General features: G+C 42.3%; 1 protein-coding gene across 1 annotated transcript in view; it reads left to right on the top strand.

Annotated features, from left to right (window-relative positions):
* ICOS (inducible T cell costimulator) overlaps positions 1–13630 on the top strand; it is a 45398-nt gene that overhangs the window by 13762 nt on the left and 18006 nt on the right. Inside the window, exons 3-4 of the mRNA XM_077274714.1 lie at positions 2424–2548; positions 4715–4820. Coding sequence (XP_077130829.1) covers positions 2424–2548; positions 4715–4819 — 230 coding nt within the window. The 3' untranslated portion in view covers position 4820. The remainder of the gene's footprint in view (positions 1–2423; positions 2549–4714; positions 4821–13630) is intronic.

The raw sequence follows: 13630 nt of genomic DNA, 5'->3' as shown, positions 1-13630 counted from the left end.
TCTCAACTAACTTCCTGCCTGACCCCCAGTTTACCCACACGGTGAGGAGTGGCCTAATAAATAGCACCCTTAGCTCCCCCTGGAGGCCCGACTGTGAAATGTATTGGTGTATGTGATACCTGGTCAGATGAACTCCTTCAGTGCCATCAGACGTACCATAGCCCCCCTTAGCGGCGGAGCCACAGTACTGCAACGACCAGGACTCTGCAGATACATTAATTGTAAGGCTAAATTCACACATGCAGTATTAGTGCAGCTATTAGAGATAAATTAATTTATTTGAATTGAATTCTACGTTTGCTGTATGAGAGACCTCTGAATAGGTTCTACAGGTAATGTTGCCCCTTAATCTTGAGCTGGAGGCCACTCATACAACCAAAGCAGATCTCATGCTTTGCACTGAGGAGTGGCAACGCCCTAAAATACGTGTCTGCAAATTGAGATTCTGATTTGACTTTTATCCCAGGTCATGTCACAAGGCTCGTTAAAGGGTCAATATTGACTTTTAGAGTTGGTGCATCCATTAGGTGGCGCTAGAGTTCAAGTCTTCTTTTTCTCTAAAGAGGCTATTCACGTAGAAAATTGATAAGCAATAGTAAGAGACACACAAATTGAAAAAGAAATCCGTATATATAAATAACAATTACTGTATTATATACAGTGCCTTGCGAAAGTATTCGCCCCCTGACACTTTTCAACCCTTTCCCATATATGATGCTTCAAACATAAAGATACCAAATGTAAATTTTTGGTGAATAATCAACAACAAGTGGAACACAATTGTGAAGTTGAACACAATTTATTGGTTATTTAAAATTTTTGTGGAAATTCAATAACTGAAAAGTGGGGCGTGCAATATTATTCGGCCCCTTTAACTTAATACTTTGTTGCACCACCTTTTCCTGTGATTTCAGCTGCAAGTCGCTTGGGGTATGTCTCTATCAGTTTTGTACATCGAGAGACTGAAATTCTTGTCCATTCTTCCTTGGCAAACAGCTCAAGCTCAGTGAGGTTTGATGGAGATCGTTTGTGAACAGCAGTTTTCAGCTCTTTCCACAGATTCTTGATTGGATTGAGGTCTGGACTTTGACTTGGCCATTCTAACACCTGGATACGTTTATTTGTGAACCATTCCATTGTAGATTTTGCTTTATGTTTGGGATCATTGTCTTATTGGAAGACAAATCTCCGTCCCACTCTCAGGTCTTTTGCAGACTCCAGCAGGTTTTCTTCAAGAATGGTCCTGTATTTGGCTCCATCCATCAATTTTAACCATCTTCCCTGTCCCTGCTGAATAAAAGCAGGCCCAAACTATGATGCTGCCACCACCATGTTTGACAGTGGGGATGGTGTGTTCAGGGTGATGAGCTATGTTGCCTTTACACCAAACATATCGTTTGGCATTGTTGCCAAAAAGTTTGATTTTGGTTTCTTCTGACCAGGGCACCTTCTTACACATGTTTGGTGTGTCTCTCAGGTGGCTTCTTGCAAACTCTAAACAACACTTTTTATGGATATCTTTGAGAAATGGCTTTCTTCTTGCCACTCTTCCATAAAGGCCAGATTTTTGCAGTGTACGACTGATTGTTGTCCTATGGACAAACTGTCCCACCTCAGCTGTAGATCTCTGCAGTTCATCCAGAGTGATCTTGGGCCTCTTGGCTGCATCTCTGATCAGTCTTCTCCTGGTTTGAGATGAAAGTTTAGAGGGACGGCCGGGTCTTGGTAAATTTGCAGTGGTATGATAATCCTTCCATTTCAATACAATTGCTTGCACAGTGATCCTTGGGATGTTTAAGGTTTTGGAAATCATTTTGTATCCAAATTTGGCTTTAAACTTCTCCACAACAGTATCACGGACCTGCCTGTTGTGTTCCTTGGTCTTCATGATGCTCTCTGTGCTTCAAACAGATCCCTGAGACTATCACAGAGCAGGTGCATTTATACGGAGACTTGATTACACACAGGTGGATTATATTTATCATCATTAGGCATTTAGGACAACATTGGATCATTCAGAGATCCACAATGAACTTCTGGAGTGAGTTTGCTGCACTGAAAGTAAAGGGGCCGAATAATATTCCATGCCCCACTTTTCAGTTTTTGAATTTCCACAAAAATTTTAAATAACCAATAAATTTTGTTCAATGTCACAATTGTGTTTCACTTGTTGTTGATTCTTCACCAAAAATATACATTTGGTATCTTAATGTTTGAAGCATGATATGTGGGAAAAGGTTGAAAAGTTCCATGGGACCAAATACTTTCGCAAGGCACTGTAAGTCTATATGATTGCGGTGATGCCACTTTTGCAATGTAGTTCAATGTTTATGATGAAAACGTCTTATACAGTCGATTGCTATTATTAATCTATTTGTTATGTCTATTCATTTGTAATTTCTATATATTTTTTTTTATTTTAGATTTTCACACGAACTCCCCTGCTTGTCATATACTGTCATTTGTAGAAACATGGGTTTTGATTGGAGTTTCTACCCTCCTGTTTGCATGTTTCATAGCTGCAGTAATTATGAGCTCAAAAAGAAAGGTGGGTACTAACCAAAGTAATCAGGTAACACTTTTCTTTAAGAATGCTTAAGCTGCCTACACCTGACAGAGCTAAGTGCATAAAGACGGTACCACAGCACAAAAAGTCCTTATGTCGTTGAAGCACAGAGATGTGGGGACTCGTTGTGTTGCTGTACAATGCAGTATTGTAGCTTTGAATTATACAGGTCCTCTCCCCCTAAAAGCAATCTTTCCAGAGGAAGATACCTCCATAACATAGCAACTAGAATCAATTGGAAGCTTACCTTGGTACAATATAGCCTCACTGAGAGCTTGGACATTTCAGAGGCTCTGTGCCATAAAATAAGTGTGAATGAGGCTTTATGGTAAAGGACTTTTAAGCAATGATACATGTTCATTTATATTTGTCTATTTAATACTTTGTATCACCCAAATCATGAACACTTTAGCAGCCATTAAAAATTATTGCAATTAGTATTTATACATATGAGCTTGGTAAACAAACTTTAAGAAAAAGATTAACAAATGCTGTGGACTGGAGCACCTTGGGCCCACCAGAGCAAATCATTCTTGAGGCCAACTATGAAGCCACATAGAAATAAATACAAGACCACCAATTGTGCTGTAAAACATGATAATATCAGGGTATAATTTAAGGTAGTACACATCTTAATGATATAGCAGTGGTTGGGGTAGCCCCCCTCATAGAATATAATGCAGTCCCCTCATAATGTATAATGCAGCCCCCCATAGAAGAGAATGTTGCCCCCTAATAAAGTATAAAGCTGCCCCCACATAGAGTATAATCCAGCCCCTCCATAGAGTATAATGCAGCCCCCTCATATTGTATAATGCAGCCCCCATCATATAGTATCATGCAGCCCTCATAGAATATAATGTAGATCCTCAGAGTATAATTCAGCCCCTCCATAGAATATTATGCAGCCCCTCATAGGGTATGTATAATGCAGCCCCTCATAAAATGTAATGTACCCCCCTCAAATAGTATAATGCAGCTCACCCATAGAATATAAAGTAGCCCCCTAATAGGGTATAATGTACCCTCCCCCATAGAATATAATGCAGCCCCTTTATAGGGTATAATGCAGCCACCCATAGAATATAATGTAGCCCCTCATATGTATAATGCAGCCCCCTCATAGGGTATATTACAGCCCCTCTCATAGGATATAATGTAGCCTCCTCATAGGGTATAATGCAACCCCCTGATATAGTATCATGCAGCCCCCTTAGAATATAATATAGCCCCTTCCACAGTATTATGACTATTAGTACTTACTCACTGATATATAAAAAAACACACAAAAAATAAAACACAATACTCACCTTTCCTACTCATTTCCTTGCTGATCCCGGCTCTGCTCCAGTCTCAGCAGCTGCACTTTCGTCTGCCCGGCACACACAGCACGGTGCATGATGAAGTGACGTCATCGCACACCAGCTGTGTCAGAGGCAGAGGGGAATGATGGGGGAGGGAGCATCAAATCTGACACCCTCTCTTCCATTATTGCCTTCAACTGTATCAGCCCTAGGCAGCTTCCGGCCTTTTATGCCAGGCCAGCAGACGTCAGTGCCCGGGCCCACTGGAGAATCCTCTGGTTCTCCGTTGGGCCGGATTGACCCTGTACCAGGATGATCCAAATAATCCAAATTGCTTAAAAAAGCTTCAGGGATATCCAACACACCTTGTGGATTGGGTTAAATTATAGTAAGTTTTTAGAAAATAGCACCAATGAAAATGATGCTTGTCACCATTTATACAGTACATAATTTTATTAAGGGAGACTCATATAAAGCGTACAGCTACACAAATTCTAAAAAAAATGTCTGTGGTGCAGAGATGAGGTTAGCAGCACGGATTAACAATGGTCCCTAGGAGAAATGTACAAAATGATTTGCACTACCCTGGACAGCGCAAATTTCCTCAGCTTCCACTCGAATACGGCATCATAGGTGCCTCTTTCTATTATTTGGCTTCATGCAATATAATGATGCTGCTCATCTCTAGTCCCTACTAAATGCAAACCCCATAAAATGTAAAGTTGTGTAGAAGAGGCAGGATATGCATCAACAACAAATGCAATGTGTCATTTCTTTGGTCACTATTCTCAGTAGGGGTGTGCGAGCAGTTTCTGGTTTTAATAATAATCACTGTTTTTGACAGCAATGCAAAGAATGTCATGCTAGAAACATGGAGCTGACAAAGGAGCAAAACAGCGAATACATGCACATGGCTTCTGTCCCTCTTGCAAAATGTCAGGTGCACTAAGGTATGATAAACTTCCACTGGTATTTTATCATTAAGTATGTTTAAAGCCACTCTTAACACTGGCACTGAAAATTGACAATACATGTGTCATGTATAGTAACCCAACCCTTCATTTCCTCACTGTGTGCTGTTAGATGCTTATTGGACAAAGCATAGGTAAGGAGATGAACATGCTACCCACATTCCCCCTTGAGGAAATGTGTATTGTTTAAATGTATTTAGATGTGCAATGCATTTAGTGACATGCGTTGTTAGTGTTAGAGCTGTACTCTGCCCAGCAACATTTAGTTAGTAAGGGGAAAACAGTGCTAAAAGTTGGCACTGGCCCAGAGTGGGAGGGGCTAAATTGAAAGGACAGACACAGCTTCCTGTTAGAAAGTCGGTTTTGGGCCTAGCTTGAAGCTAGAGCAGACCTTTGGCCTGAGTACTAAGCAGAGTCGCATAACGTGGGTGTCCCTGACATGATTGGAGACTGAGGCATGGGATCCTGAGTAAAGAGAGAGAGAGAGGGAAAGTGAGAATTGTCCAAAGGACAGAGTGATGTTCTGGAGATGAGTCCTGTGACAGGATGCCTAGCGGTGCGGCCCTAAGTACTCAAGCTGGAGAGGTAACGGGCCAGGACGGAACAGGGAACATGAGACAAAGAGAGCCCCAGGCAGGAGTTCCAAGGCATTTGCAGGTGGAGAAGATAAATAAATGGCCATATTCTCAAACTATTTCCCTTAAAAGAGAAGAGGATGCAGAACTGCAGATTGAGAATAGGACTCTGACTAACTTGACCATAGGAGTATGTGAGGGGCACCTGGGCTGTAGTAGTTGCTGACATATATTGCTTAATCGTGCCCTGGATCCACGTCACATGAATACAATGTTCCCTTTGCTGCGTACCTTTAGCTACACCTTCTGCACCATCAGAGTCCGATCTGGGCGGCCGAAGTTCTGCTGCTGGCGTTGTTGCACAGAGACAGATTCCAATTCCAACTTTAAACGTAGAACTTTACTTGTTTTCAATCTCAGCATGTCCACATCAGTTACAGCATCAACACAGAGTTCTGCACCATGCATATCCTTCACTTTACCTGTGCTCTTCGCTATGTCCTTCAGTTTGTACCCGGTTTGTCCCGTTTCGATCGGTACCACAGCATCTTTCCTGTTCAGCTTCACTAAGTTTAGGAGTTCCCTTGTCTGTTTCGCAAAAAACATGAGGGTATCTGCCCATGTAGAAAGCTGCCACATCTTGGAGCGACCTGTGTTCTTATTCTGCTGCACTGCTGGACCACTGGCCCTGGACGGCTGAGCTCTTTACTTGAAATGTTACAGAACTGACTGCCCTAACTGGGCTGTAAGGCCCCTACTAACTCAGTGAAGGAAAACCCTGTAACTTATCCATGGTTGGCTCCTCCTATGGAAACTATGTACACTATTGCACCTCCATCTAGTGTCCATACTGACGTACTATACTTTCCCCATCTGCACAACATATAAATATATGTACATAGCAGCATCAGAAACATTATATATAATTATATACATTATCAGCATGAGGAAAGGGAGTGGAGCATCACACGGTCTCGGTACACCCCTTACAAGTATGCTGGGTGGTAGTGAAGTCAGAGAAACTTGAGTCAGGAACAAGTAAACTTGAAGAGGTAGAGAGACTGTGTATGAAGATGCTCTGTATTGTGAAAGAAACGTTTGGGAAGTTATGCACCAGCTAGCTATTGTACATAGTTCCTACCAAGTTAATGTTGAGGAAAAAACTGTTTGTTTTTGAGTGGTGGTCTCACTCTTTGAACTATTCAATATGCAGTCCCAGCCATTCAAAGTCACAAGCATTATGTGGTCTGCAAAGGTGTAGAGCCCCTTTAGATGATGCACACACAACCAGCCAGGACCCCCACCTTCTATGTGTCAGGGCGCAAGAGACAAGTACCTCGCCACGGCTACTGCCCCGTGCCACTTTACATCACACCAAAGGCATACCTAGGGGTTCAGCCTGGGGGAGGGGCAAGCATCTGAGTGGTCTTCTAGCCAGGTAACCCTTATTAAAACTGTAGTGGGTCACCCTAATAGGCATAGGGGAACCTCAGCAGATTACCAGGTTGTTACTGAAAGTAAATCACTTTACAAAGGCCAACACTGATATTATCGCCATATGGTGACCACATAGTGGTAGATACAGAAAATAGAAGAGATTACAGAACAGTTATATAAAGTAACTTACAGCTGACATTGTTTCTGATGCAGTCATTCACTTTTCCCGTCTTTCCATCTGGCCCAGACTTACATGACGACTTCTCTGCAGAGATTATGACAAAGACAAATTTGACTTCTCACATTTTCAGCCCCGTCTCCATCTATTCCCAACCTGCGCAAACTCCTCATCCCACTCTCACCACAATACTGAGCTGCTATTGCATTTGTCTTCATTACTGCACCTGCTGTGTGGTACAAAAACTGCATTACATTTAGTGCCCAACTTATTAATGGCCACCACTGTGCCCCTCACAAAGTAAGATGCCTCCTTTGTGCCCTCTAGATGGTAAGCCCTCTATATTGTAAAAAAGACCTCTAGAATATATTGATGCCCTGTGCAAGTGCCCTAGAAAACAGTGCCCACATTTTGCCTCCTAGAAAGTAATAATGTCCCCTATGAGTCACTTTAACAGTAACAATACTCAAGTGCCCCTATAATAAGTGCCCACATAACATTCTCTGAGACATCCCCTGTACAGCTCCCCTCTTTACAATATGTCACTACAGCTCCCTTAAACACAGAAAGTGGTCTCAGCAGCCCCACTTTATACAAAATTATGTCCCCACAGCTTTACTATAGACCGCATAACATCTCAAAAGCTATATGTTGCCTGCACAGTAGTCCCCACATTGTATAATGGCCCCTTAGTAGCCCCCATACTGTTTGATGGCTCCCACACTGTACAATGTCCCCACTGTAGCCCCTATGATGTATAATGGCTCCCTCACTGTATGATTGCCCCCATATTAGTCCCTAACCTGTATGATGGCCTCCACTGTAGTCCATACAGTATATTGGCCCCCTTTTTAGCCAAAACTCTGTAAGATGGCTCCCTTAATAGAGCTCACTCTGATGGCCCCAATAGAAGCCCCAACTCTGTAGGAGGGCTCCCTTATTAGCCCCTACTCCATAGTAGGACCCCCTGAGTATCCTTCAGTTTGTATTATGGCCCCTTTGATAGATTCCATGCTGTATGATGGTCCCCCTTAGTAGCCCCATACCATATCTTGGCCCTTCTAGTAGTAACCACTTCGTAGGAGGACTCCTTAGTAACCCCAACACTGTATCATGCCCCCTTTAGTAGTCCCATGCTGTATGATCGTCCCCTTTAGTAGCTCACATAGTGTATCATTGCCCCCTTAGTAACCCACATTGTGGGTGTGGGTCCACTTGCTCATTCCCACTATGTGTGAGGACCCGCTTAGTAGCCCTTATGTTATATGATGGCCTCTCTTAGTAGCCCCCACACTATTATGTTGGCCCCATTAGTAGCCCCCACGCTGTTATGATGACCCCCTTTAGCAGTTCCAACACTATTATGGCGATAATAGTTGCCCCCACACTATTATGGCCTCTTAGTAGTAGCCCCCACACCACTATGGCCCCCCTTATTAGTAGCCTCAACTCTATTATGGCACACTTAGTAGTAGCCCTAAGTCTATTATTGCCCCTAAACAGTAGGGGTCCATCTTGGATTTGAGAGGACCGAAACCTTGATCTTAATTATACAAACAGAGGGCACCAGGTGCTTTGAGTATACATGACAAATGTATACCCACTTATAAGTGCCAGGATGGAAGGTCGCTTTCAGCTGCATTACTGAACCATATTACACTCATATATAATGTATTTACATCTGAAATCTTTTCTAGAAAATTATAATAATAATGGCACAGTGCAAACTCTCTAAGGATTATTATTATAAGTAGGTAAATCTCTTATCAATTATTTTAGCTTAGTTCTCCAAAAGGATCTACTGTATTTTGACTTTAAAATGCATTGTAGAATGCATTTTGAGTCTAAGGCTATGTGCCCACGTTGCAGAAATGCTGCGGAAATGTCAGCATTTCCGAAAATCCCTGCTGCGAGTAAAATGCATGCTGAATTCGCATGCGTTTTACCGCAAAACACAGGCGTTTTGCAAGCGTTTTTAGCTTGCAGAATGCTTGCGCTTTTCCAAGCATCGCTTGGAAAACTGACAGGTTGGTCACATTTGTCAAGCATAGTGCTTGACAAGTGTGACCAACTTTTTACTATTGATGCTGCCTATTCAGCATCAATAGTAAAAGATAGAATGTTAAAAATAATAAAAAAATAAAAAATATGGTTATTCTCACCTTCCAACGACCCCCGATTTCCTCAGCGGCTCTCCTGGAATGTTCCGTTCCCAGGGATGCTTTGCGCGAAGGACCTTTTGTGACATCACGGTCGTGATCGCGACATCATCCCAGGTGATTCGCGCATTGTATCCCTGGGAACGCAAGCCGCCGCGTGCACCGCTGAGAGCCGGAAGGACTCCAGGGGCCATCAGAAGATAAGTATATCCCTATTTTTTATTTTATTTCTTATTTTTTACAGGAATATGGAACCCAGGGCCTGGAGGAGAGTCTCCTCTCCTCCAGACCCTGGGTACCATCCACACATGAAGCGCTCACTTTACATATGGTGGGCATAGACACATGCGTAAAGTGAGCATTTCAATGCAGAAACACTGCAATTCTGCAGAAATAATGAACATGCTGCGGATTTTACCGCTATGCGATTCCGCAGCGGGAAAATCAGCAGCATGGGCACAGCAACTGCGGAATCCTATAGGATTGCATGGGAATGCATTTTTAAGCGTTTCCGCTGCGGCAAAAACACGGCGGAAACGCATAAAAAAATTTTTATTTAAAAAAATTACAATTCTTACATAGATTTTAAAGTATTTTGATAACAAAATCAGAAGTGTGTGAAAAGAAGTAAAGCAGCATGCTGCTTTTATATGTTCATGGCTTCACAGACCACTATTCACAAAGAAGATCACTGGATGCTTGATGCCCTGTTCCAAGCATTAGTGATAAAGATTAGTGGCATGACTCTTTGGCTTATACTATGAATATAGAAGTTTATACTGCTCCATATATAATAGGTCCATATATGATGCTTCAGTGTATTATGGCCCCCATATATAATGCTCCAAACAAAGGAAAAAAAATTAAATACCTGGCCGCTGCTCTGTTTCTGACTCCTCAGCGTCACCATCTTCCTGCTCTCTGCACTGTGACTGTTGATGTAGAGGGCGCACAGACGTGACATTATTGTGCCCTCTGCTCTGAATGTCACAGTTAGAAAACAGAATATGCTGCAGAGGTGGAGCAAGGAGAGAGGGGAAAGGCAGGTGTTGGGGACCGGAGCAGGCAGGGGGGCCCACGTGCGGGCGCCAACACAGGCACAGACACCGGAATTCCATAGAGCGTCAGTGTCCATGACGGCGAGTGGGCCCCCCACCTGCTAAGGGTCCCGGCACTTGCCCAGTTGCATCTGGCACTGACGCCAACCCTGGTGTTCGGATATGTTTGAAGAATTGTTCAGCGAATATCAGGAAGTTTGCCGATTCCGAACCAAACTGAACCATTACCTCATCTCTACCCATGAGAACATAATATAGGATTATATGGGCCCATCATACACTGGAGAGTCACACACGGGGCCCATTATATATGGAGCATTATATGAGCCTCATCATGGAGCATCATATGGGGTCCATTATATATAAAGTATAACATGGGGACTATTCTGTATGGAGCATTATATGAGCCTCATCATGGAGCATCATATGGGGTCCATTATATATAAAGCATTATATGGGGACTATTCTGTATGGAGCATTATATGGGGCCCATTCTGTTTGGAGCAATATATGGGGCCATCATATACTATATGGAACATTATATGGGATTCATTATACTACTGTATGAAGCAAGATATGGGGCTCATTATACTCTATCGGGCCTACCCTATGCTGTATGTCATACACGGGGCCCATTATATATGGAGCATTATATGAGCCTAATCATGGAGCATCATATGGGGTCCATTACATATAAAGCATTATATGGGGACTATTCTGTGGGGAGCATAATATATGGGGAACATTATATATGGAGCATTATATGGGGCCCATTCTGTTTGGAGCAATATATGGGGCCATCATATACTATATGGAACATTATATGGGATTCATTATACTACTGTATGAAGCAAGATATGGGGCTCATTATACTCTATCGGGCCTACCCTATGCTGTATGTCATACACGGGGCCCATTATATATGGAGCATTATATGAGCCTAATCATGGAGCATCATATGGGGTCCATTACATATAAAGCATTATATGGGGACTATTCTGTGGGGAGCATAATATATGGGGAACATTATATATGGAGCAATATATGGGGCCCATCACATACTGTATGGAACATTATATGGGACCCATTATGTATAGAACAATATATGGGGCTCAGTAAACAATCTATTGAATATAGTAGAAAAACACATTGGCGCTCAAAGATTGTATATGACCTGAAGCTGCTGGTGATTGGACAGGCTCTGTGTGCAATCTTGTTGCACTTGCACATGCGCTAAAATGTCAAATTCAGATAATTACCGAGCTACAGACCTGCTGGAAAAATATATAAAACATGCACATAAAACATGAAATGGCCCTTAGCCAGTAGCTTGATGCAGCACTTATGCTTTACCAGATGAGTATGGTTTGCATCTTAGTTATTTGGTACTGGGACAGACTACGGTGCAGGGATAGTCTTCGTGAAGCAATGGGAGTGTCCTTCCATTACTATGCCTCCCCAAGTGCTTGCAAAAGACACGGAATATCGCCTCCGTGTTGTAGCGAGTCGAGTGGGAGGTGTAGTGAAAGATGACGTCACCAGATCAGAGTGATGGACTCGTGTATATACTGTATGGAGGACTATACTGTCCAGTTTCTGATCTATTGTAGAATTTACAATAGATATCACTCATGTAATGTAAGAAGTGAAATCTTTGGCATTGTACTATAACTATATTTCTCTGTTGTATTTGTGCATCATGAATTGTGGTATGTGTTAAAGGGGCCCACTGAGACTCTTTGGCCCGGGGCCCACAAAAACCTGGGGGAAGCCCATTGGGAGGCAAAACTACATGCATAGACAACATCTTCAGAGTGGCTAAAAGACTGCCAAAACACCTCAAATTAGGGGCAGACACCAGGAAAAGTGGCATCAATTAACCCAGAGTACAAAATAGTGTGTAAATCCTTTGTGCTAATTGTGTGGTCCAGCCAGCAGGCCACATTTCATATTTCAGTATGGTACAGGGCCTGGGACAGAGTTTGGAATAGCATTTGTGGCTTTATCATTGATCAGTAACAGGTGAATGAGTGACAGGTGTAGGCCTGTTGGTCTGAGAGGTCTGCCAAATTCAGGCAATACACATAAAGGAGACCCAACTTGGAGTCCAAACATTTCTAAAAATTAGGGGCAGACACCAGGAAAAATGGCTTCAATTGACCCACAGTACAAATGTTATAATGGTGCATTAATCAGGCATGGGCCATGCATGAGACAGGGTCTGGCCCAGCATTTACAGGTTTGAAATTAAGAGGTGGGTGAGGGAGTGGTGTAGGCCTTCGATGATGGGAGCTTTGCCAAATTCAGGCAACACACATGAAGGATCACTCCCTGACGAAGCAACATGTGAAACGTGCGTTGGAGTGTGGGGTGGCAGTGCCAGCACGTCCAGCATAACCACTGGTTAGTATTATCGACTTTTTATGATTTAAGTATGAACTTAAAAGGCACTGTGCACTTTTTGGGATTGGCAATGTCTTTCCTTGTTGAAGATCTTATGAATGGATTTCTTGTATGATCATGTTATTGATGAATTTACTTGTAATATATAAATGATATTGTATACTTTCTTTCATCGGCAATTTATTTATTTCTTGTGATCATTTTATTGACATTTTGTTGTGACCTTTATTCTGGTGCTGGTGCCTTCAGTGCAGACTCCTGGGTGAATAGGGAAGCATGATTATGATGATTGTTAATAGAATATATGTTTGCACTCCACTTTATATTAATTGATGGAATATTGAATTTGCTTCCTTGGGCTCCTGGCAGCCTGTTCTGTGGAATTAAAACTCCTTGCACTTACTGATCCGTGATAGTGCTGTGTGTGCTGGCCTGCTCCCCTTTGGTTTTAATATATGTTTTTTGTTTTTTATTGTGTCTTGTTATTCCTTTTTTTTTTAAAGTTTGTCCTTGTTTGGTGTCTACAAGTGTTTTTTTTTTGGTTTTCAGTGTTTATGTGTCTACTTGAAAATCATATGATATAAGATTATTATTATTATTATTATTATTATTATTATTTATTTATATAGAACCATTATTTCCATGGTGCTGTACATGAGAAGGGGTTACTTTAAAATACAAATATCACTTACAGTAAACAAAACTAACAATGACAGACTGGTACAGAGGGAAGAGGACCCTGCCCTTGCGGGCTTACATTCTACAGGATTATGGGGAAGGAGACAGTAGGTCGAGAGTTGCAGTAGCTCCAATGGTGTTGCGGTGGCTGTGTGGTCTTTACAGGCTGTAAGCTTCTTTGAAGAGATGGGTTTTCAGGTTTCTTTTGAAGGATCCAAAAGTAGTGGATAACCGGATGTGTTGGGGCACTGAATTCCAGAGGATGGGTGATATTCGGGAGAAGTCTTGGAGGCGATTGAGT

This window comes from Ranitomeya variabilis, chromosome 7 (genome assembly GCF_051348905.1).
Source record: "Ranitomeya variabilis isolate aRanVar5 chromosome 7, aRanVar5.hap1, whole genome shotgun sequence".
Taxonomy (NCBI): Eukaryota; Metazoa; Chordata; class Amphibia; order Anura; family Dendrobatidae; genus Ranitomeya; species Ranitomeya variabilis.
Note: the sequence above shows the minus strand (reverse complement) of the source record. Positions and strands in the feature narration are given on the sequence as shown.